The 18,521-nt window shown below is 38.8% G+C and overlaps 1 protein-coding gene across 1 annotated transcript in view; it reads right to left on the reverse strand.

Moving 5' to 3' along the window:
- LOC104542777 (mucin-5AC-like) overlaps window positions 1–17,462 on the reverse strand; it is a gene marked incomplete at its 3' end in the record, with an annotated part of 20,201 nt that extends 2,739 nt beyond the window's left edge. Inside the window, 17 exon segments of the mRNA XM_010187205.1 lie at window positions 1,043–1,169; window positions 1,919–2,013; window positions 2,501–2,665; window positions 2,748–2,885; window positions 3,714–3,783; window positions 4,357–4,467; window positions 5,381–5,519; window positions 6,780–6,897; window positions 9,766–9,891; window positions 11,063–11,279; window positions 11,491–11,600; window positions 12,418–12,508; window positions 13,134–13,248; window positions 13,650–13,834; window positions 13,837–13,919; window positions 14,325–14,390; window positions 17,390–17,462. Of these exon segments, the coding sequence (XP_010185507.1) occupies window positions 1,043–1,169; window positions 1,919–2,013; window positions 2,501–2,665; window positions 2,748–2,885; window positions 3,714–3,783; window positions 4,357–4,467; window positions 5,381–5,519; window positions 6,780–6,897; window positions 9,766–9,891; window positions 11,063–11,279; window positions 11,491–11,600; window positions 12,418–12,508; window positions 13,134–13,248; window positions 13,650–13,834; window positions 13,837–13,919; window positions 14,325–14,390; window positions 17,390–17,462 (2,029 nt within the window).
- Window positions 17,463–18,521: the final 1,059 nt, after the last annotated feature.

The following is an 18,521-nucleotide window of genomic DNA, read 5'->3' on the forward strand; positions in this document are numbered from 1 at the left end:
AACCTGGACAAGCTGGAGAAGTGGGCCCATGTGAACCTCATGAGCTTCAACAAGGCCAAGTGCAAGGTCCTGCACCTGAGTAGGGACAATCCTTGTAATCAGTACAGGCTGGGGGATGATGTGCTGGAAAGCAGCCCTGTGGAAAAGGGCTTGGGGGTACTGGTGGACAAAAAGCTGGGCATGAGCCAGCAATGTTTGTTCACAGCCCACAAGGCCAACTGCATCCTTGCTGCATCACAAGAAGTGTGGCCAGCAGACTGAGAGAGGTGATTCTGCCCCTCTGCTCTGCTCTGGTGAGACCCCACCTGCAGTACTGTGTCCAGCTCTGGAGCCTCCAACACAAGAAGGACATGGAGCTGTTGGAGCAGGTCCAGAGGAGGCCATGAAGATGATCAGAGGGCTGGAGCACCTCCCCTATGAAGACAGGCTGAGAGAGTTGGGGTTGTTCAGCCTGGAGGAGAGAAGGCTCTGGGGAGACCTTACGGCAGCCTTCCAGTACCTGTAGAGGGCCTGCAAGAAAACTGGGAAGGGACTGTTTACAAGGGCAGGTAGCAATAGGATGAGGGGCAATGTTTTTATGCTAGAGCAGGATTGATTTAGATTTGGCATTAGGAAGAAGTTCTTTACTATGAGAGTGAAACTGGAACATGTTGCGCAGTGAGGTGGTGGAGGCTCCATCCCTGGAGATGTTCAAGGTCAGGCTTAGTGGGACTCTGAGCAACCCGATTTAGTTAAAGTGTCCCTGCTTAGTGCAGGAGAGGGGTTGCACTACGTGATCTTTATAAGTCCCTTCCAACCCAACACATTCTGTGATTCTGATTCTTTCCTAAGCAAGCTATGTCTTCCATTTATTTGTATTCACTCCTGCTAGCAATGGATTGATTCTAAGGAAAGAGCAGAGAATTGCTTCCAGGACTGCATTTAGTAAAATCCCTTCCTCTACACTTACTATATTTGTCTAGAAATTAGTATAAAATAATCTCTGGCCAGCAGGTTTTTTTGATGTGTGTTTTTAGGAAAGGGGATAGTTAAGAGTACTTACAGCATACATCAGTCCTCCATCCATGCAGCTGGATCCCTTTTGCAGCACAGGCTCTCACATAGGAAGACAGGGCTGCACACAGACAGTCCTCACTATTTTCACAGTTACATGTGTCAAACATGCAGTTCTAAGAATGCAGAGAAAAATAAAATCTCAGCACTTGTTATAACATTATCTTTCTGGTCATATGCACTAATCCTTTGGATATGGTCATTCATGGACAACACTAACATAGCTTAATCACTTTCCAGTCTTTGTCTAAGTTTCCTGGCAGAGGAGAATGAAGGTAATGGATATTCTGTTGATGTCTGCAGTTATTATTGGGAAATAGTGGTCTTAAAGTCTGTTATACATTTAAGAGCTTCATGTTTCTCTGAACCATATTTATGAATATGCTGCACAATAACATACAAAACCCTGTTCACAATTCTCAGTCTAGACACATCATTTCACCAGTGTCCATACCTTGATGATTCATAGTGAGAAGAATCATTGGCAGCACATGGATAGCAGAATGACAATTATTAGCTAACGGGCTTTTTGTGCCAAGTGATTATTAATGAGATACAAGGCTGATGAGACAACAATTCACTGATATTCAAACAAGCATTTGACATGCCTTTGCAGACACTTCCTACTGTATGTTTATATCCAACCAGGAGTAAATAGCTGCCTTTTCATTTGCAAGGAAGCCAGGATCTTGAATCTGAGACTGACAATTGAAATAAGGTAATGTTACAACACAAACAGAAACACGTTGAAAGAAGGAAGTGCCGCAGTACAGAAAAGAAAACACGGGAATTGCGTAAGACAAGAGCTAGCTGTAATGATCCTGTTTCTATTGTTTCTAAAGGGAAAAACAGCTTAGCAAAGTACCGTGTGGTAAGCAGAGGGATTCACTGCGTAGTGACAATCAACAAAAGGTCCTTGGCTGTCAGTTAGTAGTCCACACCAATGCTGAGCATACTTTTCTGTGAAGAGAACAAACAATACAAATTCACATTACTCAATGTAATTCATTAGTCTCAAAAACACACTACCCTGGTCTATGAAACAAGTTCTGAAATTACATCAAATCTCTCCTTCTGTCTTTTTTTTTTCTACTTTGCTTGTGGGCTAGGATTCTTAAAACAAAAGAAGAGGACTTGCTGAAGGGGATGAATAACATATTTCCAAAGATACTCCTGCAATCCACTCCACTGACACCAAGTTGTCAGCTTAGGCATCCTCTCTGTTCTTAATGACTAAACAGTTTCCTTCAGTTATGTTTCTATGACTCTTTCTTTACTTTGTTACTTATCTCTAGTGCTTTCATTTCAAATTTTTGTTTCTGATTTCGTAAGTATGGTTTTATGAAGTATATAAGTCTTTATTCTCTTATCTTTGCTTTCCAGTGAATGTATTTTCCTTATAGATGAGGAAAAAAAAACCTAGAAAAAAAATCTAAGAAGCACGCACCATTATCAATGCTTAGTGCACAAGGGTTCTCAAAACTGCGCTGGATATTAGGGCACGAAGCCTGAGTTCTCCATGTATTAGCAAATGCTGTTGCTGTTCCTTCAATTATTCCATTTATGGCCTTGAAGTCATCAGTTTGGATATTATTGAAATTTCCACAGAGACCTGTTGAAAAGCAGTGAAAAGCTTATACTGCTTATACTAGGCAAAAGATTAAGCAACATGTCCTTATATTTCATTAACTTACCACAGGTCTGGTCTTTGAAAATAGGATCCAGTCGCACAAACACTTGCATGATGGGTATGATTTGGATTTCAAGGTGGACACCAAAGTTTGTCTGCATGATGATGAAGAATGATGAAGGTCTCAACATGGTGACATTAGCTACAGATGAAAAACAGGATGATCACTTTCTGGTCGAATGCGGGAAACAATGTATCATTATACTGTTCTTCCTAAAGTTCTATCACAATTGTTGCAAATTCTGAGGTGAAATAAAGCCAATCTTTATAAAAATTAATCAGGAATGTAAATAAAAATTTACAGTTCAGAATTTGCTTGTAGCTACCAAGTTGTTAACTTTATTTGCTGTTTCAACATCAAGCAGTTGGAGATTATTCTTTTCAAGAGAATAAGAAGGAAAAAATCTGTATGGTACTGAGCATTAAAACAAATGCATCAATTTTTGTTTCTAAGCTTGTACAGCATATATTGGAGCCCTCACTCCACTGGAGAGGGAAACTAGAGGGAAACTAAGCACATCTGAAGGTCAGAGATATCATACAGAATCATCAGTTATTGAGACAGAGAGCAAAAATCAAATTTCTGTCTGAGGAAGTGTTAGCACAAGGTTGGTTAGTTAAAAAAAAGAAGAAATAGAAGAGGTAAATGGATGTCTTCTGTGTTCAATTTTGGGCAGGGAGAAGGAAATAAACCATAGAGTGATCAAATCAGGAGATTGTAAATGCTCTTTGCTTATGTTTGAACTCTTGCCTGTGCATGTACTGTTTCCCATTTCTTTATGACACCAAACTTCCCACTTCCACTTCAAAAGCACTTGTGTGACTCAGAAAATATCCCAGAGAACCGAGGTGTGAACATGCAGGTTCTGAATAACTCACAGTCTTTTATCTTCCATAGTTTAAGAAAACAAACAGATGTGCAATTGAGATTCTGAGCTTATTGATCATGGAGTGTTAAAGAAAACAATACCTGCTGAGATAGGTAGCTGGGTGTAGATGGAGTTCACAAACACACCACCATCACGTTTGACCTCAATGAGCTGATAAGGAAGAGAAACAAGAGGCAACTGTGTGAATGATAACTATAGTCTAACGAGTAATAACAGTGATGACTTTGGTGATATTAATTTAAAAGATACTAAATAAAAAGGCTAGGTTTTTTATGATTTCACCTCATCCCTCTTTCCACTTTGTACATTTTACTCATTGTCCCTGCCATAAACAAATTACTTTTAAAGAGACTTTCTCAGCTCTTTAGGGATTTACGTCATCTTGGTATCTTCCAACACATCTTTGTGATGAATGGACTTACTGTTGTATTTGTAGTTTCTAACCTAAAAGCTCATGTTTTTTCCATCTAACTGGCAGAGAAAATACAATTTTTCTGCTTTGTGAGTACAATGTTTGTCTTAATGAACTTCCACAAAGTCAAATTGGTGGCTGATCTAATTTTCATAACAAAACAAAATTTTCACTTGATTAAAAACAATATGTACTTATTGCATATGCTGAACAATTGAGAAAGAAATTAAATTCCCTGACTGATTAAAGCTTAGCTTCTTTGCTCTCCATATATTAAATAGCTGTCTCCCATGCTCATTTTTCATTCTTACAGTTTGTCCTTTATTCAGGTTAAGGGTCACTGTCTTTAAGCATGTCTCAGTGTCTGTTAGGCCACATTTCCGTAGTTCTACAAGGATGGTGAAGGTTTCATCTTTGCAGTGCTGAAAAAAAATTGTTAACAGTTATTTCATAAAGCAGAAGCTTTAGCTGTAAAATTTTCTCTCAACTTTGGAAAAATATTTCTGTTTCTGGAGAATATCCAGACTCCCCCAAATCCCAGGCCTTGTCTGACCTGAGATTCTGGTTGGCCTTTTGAAATTATTAGGAACAGTGAGAGAATTAGAATCTGGTTTTGCATTTCATTGATGATATTAATATTTGGAGTTTCTATTCATACCCACTTCTAATGTTTGATTCAGTTTTACTGTATATTTCATCTTCTGTAGCTGGTATCAGTGCTAGACAAAAATTTCAGATAAAACATTTTTCAGGAGAACTGTAACATACAGCATTTTTTAAACTGAATTGTGCAGATGGGGAAAAAGGAAAGCAAAGAACGAACAGAAAAAACCCCTAAATGACCAACATGTATCAGTTGACTTGAACAGATTTTCTGTTTTTGACCTTCCCAGAAATGAAATAAAAATATTAGCCTTATAAATTATTTTTTTTTCATAACAGCTACTGTAATTTTTCAGACTTGCACCATTTGGCCCAATACCATATAATACAGTAACATGGCAAAAATTATGGAACTCAGTAAAAAAGTTGAATTAATCATACTGAAGAATGTAGCCTTAGCAAGTTCTTTAAGAAAGGCAATGGTCTTCAGTAATTACTACATCACAGAATTGGAAATTCCCCTGTAAGCACCACATAGTGTTGCAAGACATCCTTATAGTTAACTGATGATTGTCTTTTGAATGGCAACATATGTTCTAGTAAACATCTGGCTAAGTTAGAGACAAGTTAACATCTGCATGTCAAAAGAGGTAAGTTTCAAAAGTGTTGGTTATCACCTTTTCTTTCTATAAATGTATAAGTCTCTATGACCTAGTAATATCTGATTCTCACCTTAGAAAGGACATAAGTGCAGTCTCCATGGTGATCGTAGGTTTTTTTATCATATGTAGAAATGTGCGAACCTCCCTCTATTGAACATGTTCCTGGACATGACATGTCTTGGCAACTCCACTGGCCTCCATTACAGGTACTGGAAGACAGACAAAAGAGTTAGCTGAAATCTGTAACAGTGGTCCAGAGTTAAAGGAATTACAGTGACATTACAGGTCACAGAATGGTAGGGGTTGGAAGGGACCTCTGAAGATCACCCAGTCCAACCCCCCTACAACAGCAGGATCACCCAGAGAAGAGCACACAGGAAGGCGTCCAGGCAGGTTTTGAATGTTTCCAGAGAAGGAGACTCCACAACCTCTCTGGGCAGCCTGTTCCAGTGCTCTGTTGCCCTCACAGTAAAGAGGTTTTTCCTTATGTTTCAGTTGAACCTCCTGTGTTCCAGTTTGTGACCATCTCTCCTTGTCTTGTCACTGGGCACAACTGAGAAGAGTCTGGTCCTATCCTCTTGGCACCTGCCCTTTAGATATTTGTAAGTGTTAATGAGATTCCCCCCCTCAGTCTCCTCCAGGCTGAACAGACCCAGCTCTTTCAGCCTTTCCTCATATGGGAGATGCTCCAGTCCCCTCATCATCTTAGTGGTTCTGTTAGGTTCAGCTAGTTTGCTGCTGCTTTCCCCCTTCAAGCTGTAGTGTGACACACAGTAAATCTAGGTTTAAGAGTTTCCAAAACATTGTCAGCATGTGTAAAAGGAATGACTCTGGTATGCATTCACTTGGATTATTTAATTGTTTTCCTTCTTTGAACAGGTGAACTCTCCAGCAACAGGTATTGGATGAGTAAGCACTTGGATTTTGCAGCTAACATAAAACACAATGACAAATTTAAATATCTTTTGGGGTTTTTTTATAAAAATGTATCTGAAACTAGCAGAAATGTAACCCCACATCTACTCCTGATGCAGAGCATATCTGTTTTCTAAGGTGATGTTGTAGTGCACAGGTACAGGATTAGTAATTGTGAAATCGAGGCTGTATTGTGTCATCCCTTGCTTTCTCCAGAGAAAATAAATATTTGCAAATACATCAATGACTGCAACTTCATTCTCCTGAGAGAAGTCCAAATGTTTGAGCAAAATAAACAAAGAAGAAGCATTTTCATCGACTGGTGAGAAATCTAAACATTGTAAATCCTCTCTTTGATCACCTTGAGTTAGAGTGCAAAGCTAGTTAAGCCTGTTGCTAATAAAACAAAGAATGTTCCTTAGGGATGTTTTGGAACTGTTGTGGTCACTTAAATACACATATCAATTACCAATGATGCAATTGCATAGAATAAACCATTAAACTCATTAAATATATGAGAGGAAATAATGAGTTAGAGAAGTAACAAAGGTTACCAGGAATGGCACTGCTCTGAAAAAGAAGTTCCTGTAGCATAGGTGTTTCCATTGTAAACACAAGAGCACTGTTGATGGGGAATGCAGCCAGAATTGTTGATGTCATCAAATACAGTGCCTAGATTGAAGAAAAAAAGACCAAACATTGATCAACTAAAGAGATACACCGTTTTTGATTGTTACAAATCCTACATATCATCTTAGAGACAGATCTGCAGCTGTCATGAATCATAGAACGGTTTCAGTTGAAAAGACCTTTGAGATCGAGTCCAACCATCAATGCAGCCTTACTAGGTCCGCCACTAGACCATGTCCCTGAGAATGACATCTACTCCTTTAAATGTCTTCAGGAATGGTGACTCAACCACTTCCTTGGACAGCCTGTTCCAGTGCTTGATTACCATTTCAGTAAAGAAATACCTTCTAATATCCAACCTAAACCTCCCCTGGCACAACTTGAGGCCCCTTGCCCTATCACTAGCTACCAGGCAGAAGAGACAAACCCCACCTCACTACAACCTCCTTTCAGGTAGTTGCAGAGTCCTCTTCTCCAGACTAAACAACCACAGATCCTTCAGCCACAACTCATAAGACCTGTGCTCTAAACCCTTCATCACCATTGTTGCCCTTCTCTGGACACACTCCAGTGCCTCAATGTGCTTTTAGTAGTGAGGAGCCCAAAACTGAACACAGTATTCGAGGTGCAGCCTCACCAGTGCAGAGAACAGGGACATTATCACTTCCCTCCTCCTGCTGGCCACACTATTCCTGATGCAGATCAGGACACCACTGGCCTTCTTGGCCACCTGGGCACACTGCTGGCTCTTATTCGGCCAACTGATTAACGCCCCCAGGTCCTTCTCCTTCAGGCAGCTCTCCAGCCACTCCTCCCCAAGCTTGTGGCATTGCATGGGGTTGTTGTGACCCAAGTGCAGGACCTGGCACTTGGCCTTGTTGAACTTAATGTAATTGGCCTTGGCCCATTAATCCAGCCTATCCATGTCCCTCTGTAGAGCCTGTCTACCCTCAGGCAGATCCACACTCCCACCCAACTTAGTGTCATCTGCAGACTTACTAAGGGTGCACTCGATTCCCTTGTCCATGTCATTGCTAAAAATATTAAACAGAAGTGGCCTCACTACTGAGCCCTGGGGAACACCAATCGTGACTGTCCACCAGGTGGATTTAACTCCATTCACCATCACTCTTTGGAACTGGCTATCCAGACAGTGTTTTGCCCAGTGAAGCATATGTCCATCCAAGCTATATGCAGTTATCTTCTCCAGGAGGATGCTGTGGGAAACGGTGTCAAAAGCCTTAACTGAAGTCCAGGTAGACAATATCCGCAGGTTTTCCCTCATCCACTAAGCAGGTCACCTTGTCATGGAAGGAGTTCAGGTTTGTCAAGCAGGACCTGCCCTTCCAGAACCCATGCTGTCTGGGCCTGATCACTTGGTTGTCCTGCATGTGCTGTGTAATGGTTCTCAAGACACTCTGCTCCACAAACTTCCCTGGCACCGTGGTCAGACTGACAGCTCTGTAGTTCACCAGGTCCTCCTTCTGGCCCTTCTTATAGATAGGCATCACATCTCTGAGCATCCAGTCAACTGGGAACTCCCTGGTTAGCCAGGACTGCTGATAAATGATGGAAAGTGGCTTGGCGAGCACTTCTGCCAGCTCCCTCGGGGCTCTTGCGTGGATCCCATCTGGGCCCATAGACTTGTGTATGTCTAAGTGGTGTAGCAGATTGCTAGTTATGTCCTTATGGACTATAGGGACTTCATTGTGCTTCCCACCTCTGTCTTCCTGCTCATGGGGCTGGGTACCCAGAGTACTATTGGATTTCCTACTAAAGACTGAGGCAAAGAAGGCATTAAGTACCTCAGCCTTTTCTTCATCCCTGGTTGCTGTTTCTCCCTGCACCCAATGAACAACGGAGAATCTTCTTAGTCCTCCTTTTGTTGCTAATGTATTTATAGAAACATTTTTTACTATCTTTAACAGCAACAGCCAGATAAAGTTCTGTCTGGTCTTTGGCCCTTCTAGTTCTTTCCCTGCACAGCCTCACAGCAACCTTGTACTCCTCCTGAGTTTCCTGCCCATTCTTCCAAAGACTATAAACTCTCCTCTTTTTTTTGAGCTCCAGCTAAAGCTCTCTGTTCAGCCAGGCTGGGCTTCTCCACCAGCTCGTTTTTCAGCCTGCTCTTGTGCCTTCATTATTTCCTTCTTGAAGGGTGTTCAGCCTCGCTGGACTCCTTTGCCCTTTAAGACTGCCTCCCAAGGGACTCTGCCAACCAAGTCCCTAAACAGGCAAAGTCTGCCCACCAGAAGTCCAAAGTGGCAGTTCTGTTAGCCCCCCTCCTTACTTCAGCAAGAATTTAAAACTGTTATTTCATGATCACTGTGCCTCAAACAGCCTCCAACCATCACATCTCTCACAAGACCTTCTCTGTTCACAAACAGCAGGTCCAGCAGAGCACCTTGCCTCATTGATTCCTTCACTAGATGTGTTAGGAAGTTGTCTTCCACGCACTCCAAGAACCTCCAAGACTGTTTCCTGTCTGCTGTGTTGTATTTCCAGCAGACATCTGGGAAGTTGAAGTCCCCCACGCATACAAGGGGAAGTGAACATGGACATACCTATGCTGAGGACAGTTGCACTACGCCAATTTGCACAGTGAAGGATTCAATATTTGTATTAAATTACACCTGCTTTGAAAGAGGCTGCTTATTGTAGCACAGGTGGCTTGTTGAGAGACTGGTCTTGATCTATTTGCTGTTCTGCCTCTCAGCTTTCTGAATATTGCACATGTATTGCCAATTAATTCAGATATCTTTTCCCATCTGAGATATGACAAATGCTTGTCACTTGTAGCTGTGAAAAATGCAAATACATGAAGCTTAAACCCCATGGAACCCACCCAAATCCCACAGGTAAGCTGTTGCTGTTCTTTGAGATCAGAAATGTGAGTAAATAAGAACTTGCCTGGGGGGCAGAAGCAGCCATCTATGCAGTGTTCTTCACAAAAGTGAGATCGTTCTGGATTTGTACATGTATCAGCACAAGGGGAGCTGCACTCCTGGTACTGCATGTTGTAAGGACACTTCTTGGCTGAAGTTTTAAAAGAGGAGAGGTTATTTTCAGTCAAAAGTATTTTAGTTCACTGTATATGAAAACTTTTATATTGTTTTTCAGCTAGACTATACTGAACTGCAGATCCACTGCCAGATCTCAGAATTTCCTTATTTAGTCACCTAGATCCATGTTTTACAGTTCAGATGTGCTTGCAATGACTGGTGCGAAACTGGGTCAATGATTGGGTTTCTGGGGACAGTAAGTTGATGATCCCACAAAGTCAGCAAGGCCTGTATTCCTACTGGATCCTCAATTTGCGTATCCATGTGTGATGGTTTTAACTGGGATAGAGTTAATTTTCCTTTATAGTAACCTGGGATAAAGTTAGTTTTCTTCATAGCAGCTAGTATAAGACTGTGTTTGGATTTGTGCTGAGAATAATGTGATAACACACAGATGTTTTAGTTGTTGGCAAGCAATGTTTACATTAAGCCAAGGACTTTGTGCAGTTTCTCATACTGTCCCTGTCCTCCCAGCTTTGAAGGGAAAAGGACAGCTTCAACAGCCAGGACAGCTGACTTAAACTGACCAAAGAGATATTCCATGCCATTAGACGTCATGTTTGATACAGAAGTTAGAGGGAGTTAGCCAGTGGGTGCAATTGCTGCTTACAGACTGCCTGGGCTATTTTTTTGTCTTCATCATCATTACAATTTATCATTATTATCATTATCATTATCATTATCATTTTTATTGTTGTTGTTGTTGTTGTCGTTGTCATTGTCGTTGTTATTGTTATTATTGTTATTATTGTCATTATTATTATATTTTAATTTTATTTAAATCATTAAACTGTTCTTATCTCAGCCTGTGAGTTATCTTATATCTTGTATCATCTTATCTTGTTATCCAATTCTCTTCTCCATTAAACTGTGGGGGTGGAGTAAGCGAGCAGATGTGTGGTGCTTAGTTGCTGATTGGGTTAAACCATGGCACCATGTAAGTGTTTGATAGTGTTTAATCCAGTTTGCATTAAAACCCTTAGCTCCTTGACTGAAGTCTTCATGCTGGAACTTGTACATCAGAACCCTCTGGAGAATATAATCTTGAATGGCCTGTAATTTCTCATGCATCCTCAGCACCATTTGAGAGCTTGCTGTTTGTTAGTTACTGAATATAAAGTAAGGCTATCTCCAGTGATACTTACGGCACAGTTTTGAGGTTCTCCAGTTCAGAGGATGCCCACCAGCATGAGCACACTGCCGGGAGTATTCAGCAAGGGTGTCACAGATACATGAGGCATTTTTGAACTTTTCAGAGTGGCACAAGTCATCTTGGCAAGCCATAATGTATTCTCTAACATCAACTAGGTCATTACACTCTGCAAATGCAGAGCTGGTCAATGTTTTCTGGCATATGTCATCCTTGGGAGAAAAAAAAATTAAACAACTTTCAGAAAATAGAGAGGAGCAGTTTTTTTGTATTATTATTTTGTATAATTATTCTTTGATAGAAGCTTATATCCTTTTTTTAGTTGCTATCACCTGAGGGCTTTTCCTCTTGACCCATCTGAAGATGTAGAAAGGTACAGACAAATTTGAAAGAAAAATAAAAGAATAGTCAAAAGATCCTTACAAAATTATCAGTGCAATTATCTGGCAGGGTAGGAGTGGAGTCTTCACAGTGTTCTGTTGGGCCATCCATTTTCTGCATATTCCCAAACTGCAAGGCTGTCATCTTAATATCTGTACGAAAAAAGTTTAATAATGAAGGTTGGGATTTTTTGTTCAATGCAACCAACTATTATCTTTTTCTACTCTCAAGAACTCTGCTCAAGACTGGCCAAGGCAGCTAGTTCCCTTAAGTCTTTCAGCCTGATCACCATTCCTTCCAAAGTAGGCACTACATCACTATCTCAATTTACCTTGCAGAGTACCCTGGAAAAAGTAAACATTAGGAAACAATTCTCAGTCTATTACATCTAGCTAAAACCTAAGTTTTTTACCAGAAAAATGACAAACTGTTTTCAGATTTTATTGAGCCTATGCAGAGTAGAGAGAAAAGAACCTAAACAGAGATTTGGACAATGGAGACTGCTGTGATACAAGGTTTAGGAGGAAGCTCAAGCTGAGAGTAAATAAAATGATGAAGATAATGCAATTCAGAAGGCGATGTGGATGTACCAATTTTAAGAGAGAACTGAAACAATAAATGTACTGATGAGACAATATTATTTTATTGAACATATTTCTGTATTTATATATATTATTTGTGCAAATCTGGCTCATATTATGGTGTTAACTGATGAGGCAGATAAAACCATGTCATACAAGAAATACACGATCAGCATTTAACACCACTACTATATTTATACCTAAATTATTAAATCACATTATCTGATCTCTGTACTACATATTTTTCAGCAGAGATTGAATGTCTTTTGGGTAAATAATTTTACATGATAGAAAAGGGGAATGCTGATGGTGTTAGAGTTAAAAGAATACCAAAAAAAACCCACATTGGAGACTCTAGGAACAATTTCTTATTCTTTAAATAACTTACTGTTTGAATAGAACTCATTGTAAATTGGAAAGCCATTGAAGTCCCCACAAAGTCCACAGGTCTGATTGGCATATTTATCATTCAGTTCCAGCTAGAATGATGAATAGTAAGTTGATAGAAGTTATCATAAACATTCTGAAATATATTCAAGACCACTAAAAACATCTGCACTTGCTACTAAGTATTTTTCATCAGATCTGTGTAATTTTATTTAGAAATCTAAATTCAGAGCTGGGGGCAGAATAAAGAGTTGGCTTGGATTTAATTTACAATGCAGAGTCCAAGCTATTGATGCTACTGATACAGATTTAAGTTTTAAATGTAATATCTATGTTCCTCTCAGCCTCTTTCTCTCTATTTATTCTTCAGAAAGAAAACAAAATCCACAGCAATAATGAAGTCCTAAGAGAGTGAAACTCTAATACAAAATGGTATTTGAAGGGGTAAGTACACCCTATAACAATGCCAATACATTAACGATATATCGAAAGTGATTTTTCACCCTATTTTAAGCAGACATCTGCTATCCACTAGAAGTAAATCCATGTAATTTTCTTTAGAACTACCAGGATGCAAACTTGTCTTCATTAAGAAAGAATTGTTTAACAGCATGAGATAGGAAGGCAATAGTAACCCTCTAAACAGACAGGGACTGGCCTAACCAAACAATAGCGCTTGTCTCTGAAGGTGTAGACAAGTCCAGGAGCAGTTCTTACCAGGATACTGTCATCTTCATTCCACATCAAAACAATGCCCATTTTGCTGGCAGCTTTCACATAAATGCTGCTTTTCTCTATCGTAATTCCAGATTGGCTGTATGGCATTTGAACTCTGGGAAAAGGCAGAAAGAATGCTAGGTATTTTCTGATGTTTGATAAAGAGAAAAAACAAATGGCTTGCGGTATCCAGCATCTGTAGGGATTCTAAAATAATGCAGTTATGTATAAAGAAAAACAATTAAAAAATAAGATGGTTCAACATCATCAAATACGGACCTGAATTTGGATCCAACTTGTCAGGATTTTTTGTCTAAATTTTATTTTTGAGGTAATCTTTAAGGGAAGAATTTATTTACTGTGAAATGAATTAATAGTAACTTATTAATTATTTATGTTGGTAAAATCGTCAAATTTATTGAAGAACACATAATTTTTTCCCACTAATTATACCGAAATATGTGGCAAGTTAGAAAAAAAAGACCTGTGGTTACCAAAAAAGTGTTATGAACTTACATTTTGCTGTTGATCATGACAACATTCTTTGTTAGTTCAACAGCTACACCTTCAATTTTCATGGTGATACGATTGATTGTTGGACTGTTATCCACCATTATGCGCCTAATCTGGATGTTGAAATCCTCGTAGGGAGAGTTGCAATGGGATGCAAAAACGTAATTACATAGCCCAGGGAAAAAAAAAAAAAGAATATGTCTCCATCAAAGGTCTTGAAGTGGAAGTTGCCCCATGTGCTGCACACGCGGTCATTGTGAGCAGGGTTGGAAGCTGTGAATTAAAACCCGCTGTAAAAAAATTACTTAAAATTCCCAGCCTTAACATACTGAAAATCAACTTGTACAAGGCTTCACTTTGTCATTGGATAGTTTTTACCTGCCTACCTTCATTTGTTATTCTCTGTTCGTTATAAAACTGTATTCATTCCTCACTCGTATTTATTACTCATCTTACAAATCCATCATTCCTATAAATGGTTAAAGTTATGTTCAGCTAGAGCTTTATTAGTTGTCGACATTTCACCTAAGATGAAATATATTTCTTAATCACCCTCTTTCTCCACTTAATAATACATGACTTCCTTTACCAGTGCCTTTCCCTATTTGTATCAGATTCCTCAGTCTACATTGCCTAAAATTGAAAACTTATTGAATATGTTTCATTTCCTTTACTTACGTGTTATTACTGGATTTGTCAGCATTGGCTGGATGATGTTCACCTTAGATGAAACTATAGCAGAAGCTAGGAAAAAATAAGAAAGAAAAGAACCATAGTACAATACCAAAATTTGCACCTAAAATTCACCTAGAAAGGACTAGGAAGTTAATATGCCAGCTCCAATGAAACAAAGTTAAGCCTAAAATTCAGAATCAGGATAGTTAAATCATAATAAATTGCTTTCAAATGTGACAATCTGCATTTTCTACCTTTTAATTTTTACCTTTTTATGAAACTCTGTATTGTGTTAGGAGAGGCAGAAAGTCACAAGTCTGCATGTTGGAGTGTTTTAGACAGAAAGGGTTACGTTGTACTAAATTAGCCTGTTACTGGTACAAAAGCATAGTTGCCTTCTCATTACACTTTATCTTTCTAATAAGGGAATGAAAACTTTAATTATTGTCTTTGCTCTCTCTCTAATATTTTTCTGTTAGGGGGCTGAAAACTCTTAGAAGTGACCACAGATCCATGTACAGGATGATCACAAGTCATTACATGGTAAAAGTCAATGAAGTTGAGTTGTCATCTTGTCATCTAACATCACCTGCTGACTTTACAGCTTGCCAAAGTGGTCTCATTTCCTTGCTTTTAAGGAACCAAACATCCTGCGTGTATATTCCACTTTGATTTTATATATACATATTCATGCACATACGCATACAGCCTCTACAAACACGCCTCTTTGTTACCTTTTATTATCAAAATATAACCATAATATATGTGTTTAGTAGCTGGTATCTAATAAAGATATTACCATTCTGATATAGAGAAATCCTTGTTAATACGTATTTATCTTTATTTGACATTACCAGCAATATGCTCAGAAGGGTTTTTAGGCATTTTAATTATTTAGTAGAGATGTACCAAATAAGTACAAATACAAATGCACAGTGTAAATGAACATACTGTTTTGTTTCTGCTGAACAAGCTCAGTGTATTTGCTTCCTGTTCCTAGTTGGATTTCAATCTGGGCTTCTGTGAAGAAATTGTAAAAAGCATATTAAGTAGAGTGTCTGGTATCTGAACTTTTAAAGCAGAACATTTAGATGGGATCAAAGGACCCAGATACACCTCTGTGCTTTATAAAGGTGTGAGTCCTTTATCACATCAGAAAAAATGAAACAGGTCCCTAAAAAGGTAATTCTAGAAAGACACTTTTACTACAAATACACAGAATTTGAAATCCAAATAACATTTCATGTATATCTGCTTGCTTTGTCTCCCTTAAAACTCACTACAAGGTATTCTAATGAATGGATTACAGCCCTTATTTCACTGCTGCACTTAATCTCACTAATATGTGAAACAATTACAGGAAGAATTCACAAAATGTAAGAGAGTAATTTATTAAAATTGCTGTGTAGTAGCTAGGTAACAGTAATAAAATGCACAGAACTGGTTAAAAGACACAAGAGACTTTTGCCTTAAAAATAATGAGATCAGGAGCACTTGGTTGGTTTTTTTTGTGTCTGTGCCCACCATGTAAGCAGATAGAGGACTTGATCCCAGAGCTGAAGGATGCCTGTCTGAAGGAATTCAAGCTCCCACTCCCAGAGAGGTCCCCAAGAGACTATTGCCTCTGGAGGCGGGAGTTCTGGGCAGCCTCACCGTATCTAGAAGTGGCTGCAGTATCTGCAGTTTCTTTCAGACCTAAGCTTAATTCTTTTCTCATTGAACTTTAAGTGTAAGCACTAGTGACGTGTAAAGAAGTAACTCAGGACAAAGTTTAACATTTTCTGTTTCCTGTAAGTCTTTCAGTATCACAGATAATATAATTAGGTAAATGCATATGTATCCTGATCAAATGAGACAAATACCCCTGTAAGTTTTAATAATACGCCAGAATTTGCTCTCACCCAACATATCTACAGGAATCTCAGCAAGCATAGAATCATAGAATGTTTGTTTATTCTAGCATGAGAACCTTTGTAACAGAGCAAAATGGTATACGCATGTATTTTGGTCTGTTAATTTTTCTCAAGGAAAGAGCAGGGGCTTTTGTTTACTCAGCAAATAATAATTCCTGAGGAAATTCTAGCTGCATTGATTTCTTCAGCAATTGCACAATGCCATATTGTTGACCATTATAAAAATAACTGTCTCTCAGTTGTAAGAATAGTCAAGATAATTTACTAGTTGGTAATTTTAAAACTGACCTAGTTATTAAGAATATTTCTGTGGAGATGGCATGGGATTGGGCCAGTATTTTTAATCTGAAAATATTTTCCAGAGTGTGTTTTGACTAAAGAGGAGTTTGCTGGACACTGTCTGACCACTATTCAGTTTTCAAAGCAATTTAGCAGATTAGCGTTGCATGGTACAAATAACATTCTTGTTCAGTAAGTAGGTGAAGGTGCTTTTGACTGGCATTGGGTAACTCTGAATGTAAGCTTATACTCTTAACTGACTGTTGCATTTTGTGCTTAAATCAACTTGCCAGTATTTTAGTGTTTATTTCACAAACTATAAAGTAGCCTAAAATTATATTTGCACTTGTCAATGTTTTGAAAATGATATGCAAGATAAATTTACATAGGCAATCTGAAGATTTTAAAATGTTAGCTGACAGGGCAGTAATTACTGTACATGAATGGGACAGACTTAGCAAGCTTGTACTCATGCAAGTAATTTCAATTTGAGTGATCCTGTTGACTTAATAGGGCTATTCATATCAACAAAAACTGCCAAGACCAGCCTTGATGGCTCTAGTATTGACAGAGAAAAAAACTCACACAAAATGATGGATTGCATGTGTCAGCTAAATCTTCCAGTCCTGCTCACACTATTATATCAGTAACTTATATAAACACTTTGCGTAGAGTTTTATCAATGCACAATTAGCTACTGAATCAGTCCAGTTAATAGACATACATTAAATATTTAATGAAAACTGGAAAAAAAAAATCTTGTTTAAATGCAACCACCTGTTATGTGAAACAATATGAGTATGGTTTTTAAAAATACATTCATAGATCTAAACATAGTATTTTGTCTTTTTGTAATAAAAAAATACAACTTCTTACCTGTTTGATGGATACAGCAAACTGCTAACAGGAAAGCCCATTCTGTTACCCATATCCCCCTGCCAAACCCCATCTTGCGTGGAGTCTGGCACAAGGATGCTGGGTCTAAAGTTGGTCAGGAAGAGTAGTTCACCTGTGCTTTGGCAGTCTTATATAGTAGGCAATTTTGGCTTCAGTCCCAGAGTGATTCAGCGAGTCTAGAAAGGTGGGGTTTTGGGGATTTTAGCAAATGAATAGGTAAACAGAGGATGCTCTTCCTTCCTCAGAAACTGGCCAATGATATTTGCATTCTGGGAGGAGCATATACATATAGATAGATATATTTTGTTAAGGTTGAGTCTAATAAAGAAACATAACATTACTGAAAATAAAACACAACTCCTCCCCCACAAATAACAGGTCCTGGAACAAATTTAATTTAGTGCTGCTTTACAGTTATGCAGGTGGCATGCAAGTAACTATTCTAAGTTTTTCGATACTGTAACTGATGCCAGGCAGCTCCTTGGCAAAAAAACCTGCTGATTTCCGAAGTCTGGGGAGGTGTGGAGTATTTCATATGTGGGGACCCAGCATTAGAAAATTACTCCATGCCTCTTGGGGGTGGCTTATTTTCTTGTAAAAAGAACAGACCTTGAAGTTATTACTTCCTCCTGCACTATCACACTGTCACACTGAGCATATGCCATGGAAACCCTTATGTGCGGCACTGACAAGCGTTAGGCACCTATTGGGAACATTAAGCCAGCTTCACTTAGACTGTGTCCTACGTTTATTAGAGATGGACTTAAACTTTTAAATCTATTTCTGAATTCTCTGCACAATCTGATTTTGCCTTCTCACAGAAAATATCAAGAGTAATTTCAGACAATCAGACAGCGTTACGTCAGCTTTGTAGGAGAAACAAAAATGTTAGATTGATTATTGCTTGTGACCATGATCACTTTGTTTCAGTACCATTGCTGTGTAATTGTATTCACAACTATGGAGTTATAAGGACTACAAATTAGAAAAACAAGCAATGAATCAAGCCTATAAGGCTTGCCAGGAAATGTTTAACATACTTTTTTTTCCCTGAACACTGGCTTTTTGCAGTTCTACTGGATTAGCATCTTAAAAGCAGGAAGGAATGTAT

The sequence above is a fragment of the Mesitornis unicolor genome, unplaced genomic scaffold, assembly GCF_000695765.1.
Source record: "Mesitornis unicolor isolate BGI_N332 unplaced genomic scaffold, ASM69576v1 scaffold1746, whole genome shotgun sequence".
Lineage (NCBI taxonomy): Eukaryota > Metazoa > Chordata > Aves > Mesitornithiformes > Mesitornithidae > Mesitornis > Mesitornis unicolor.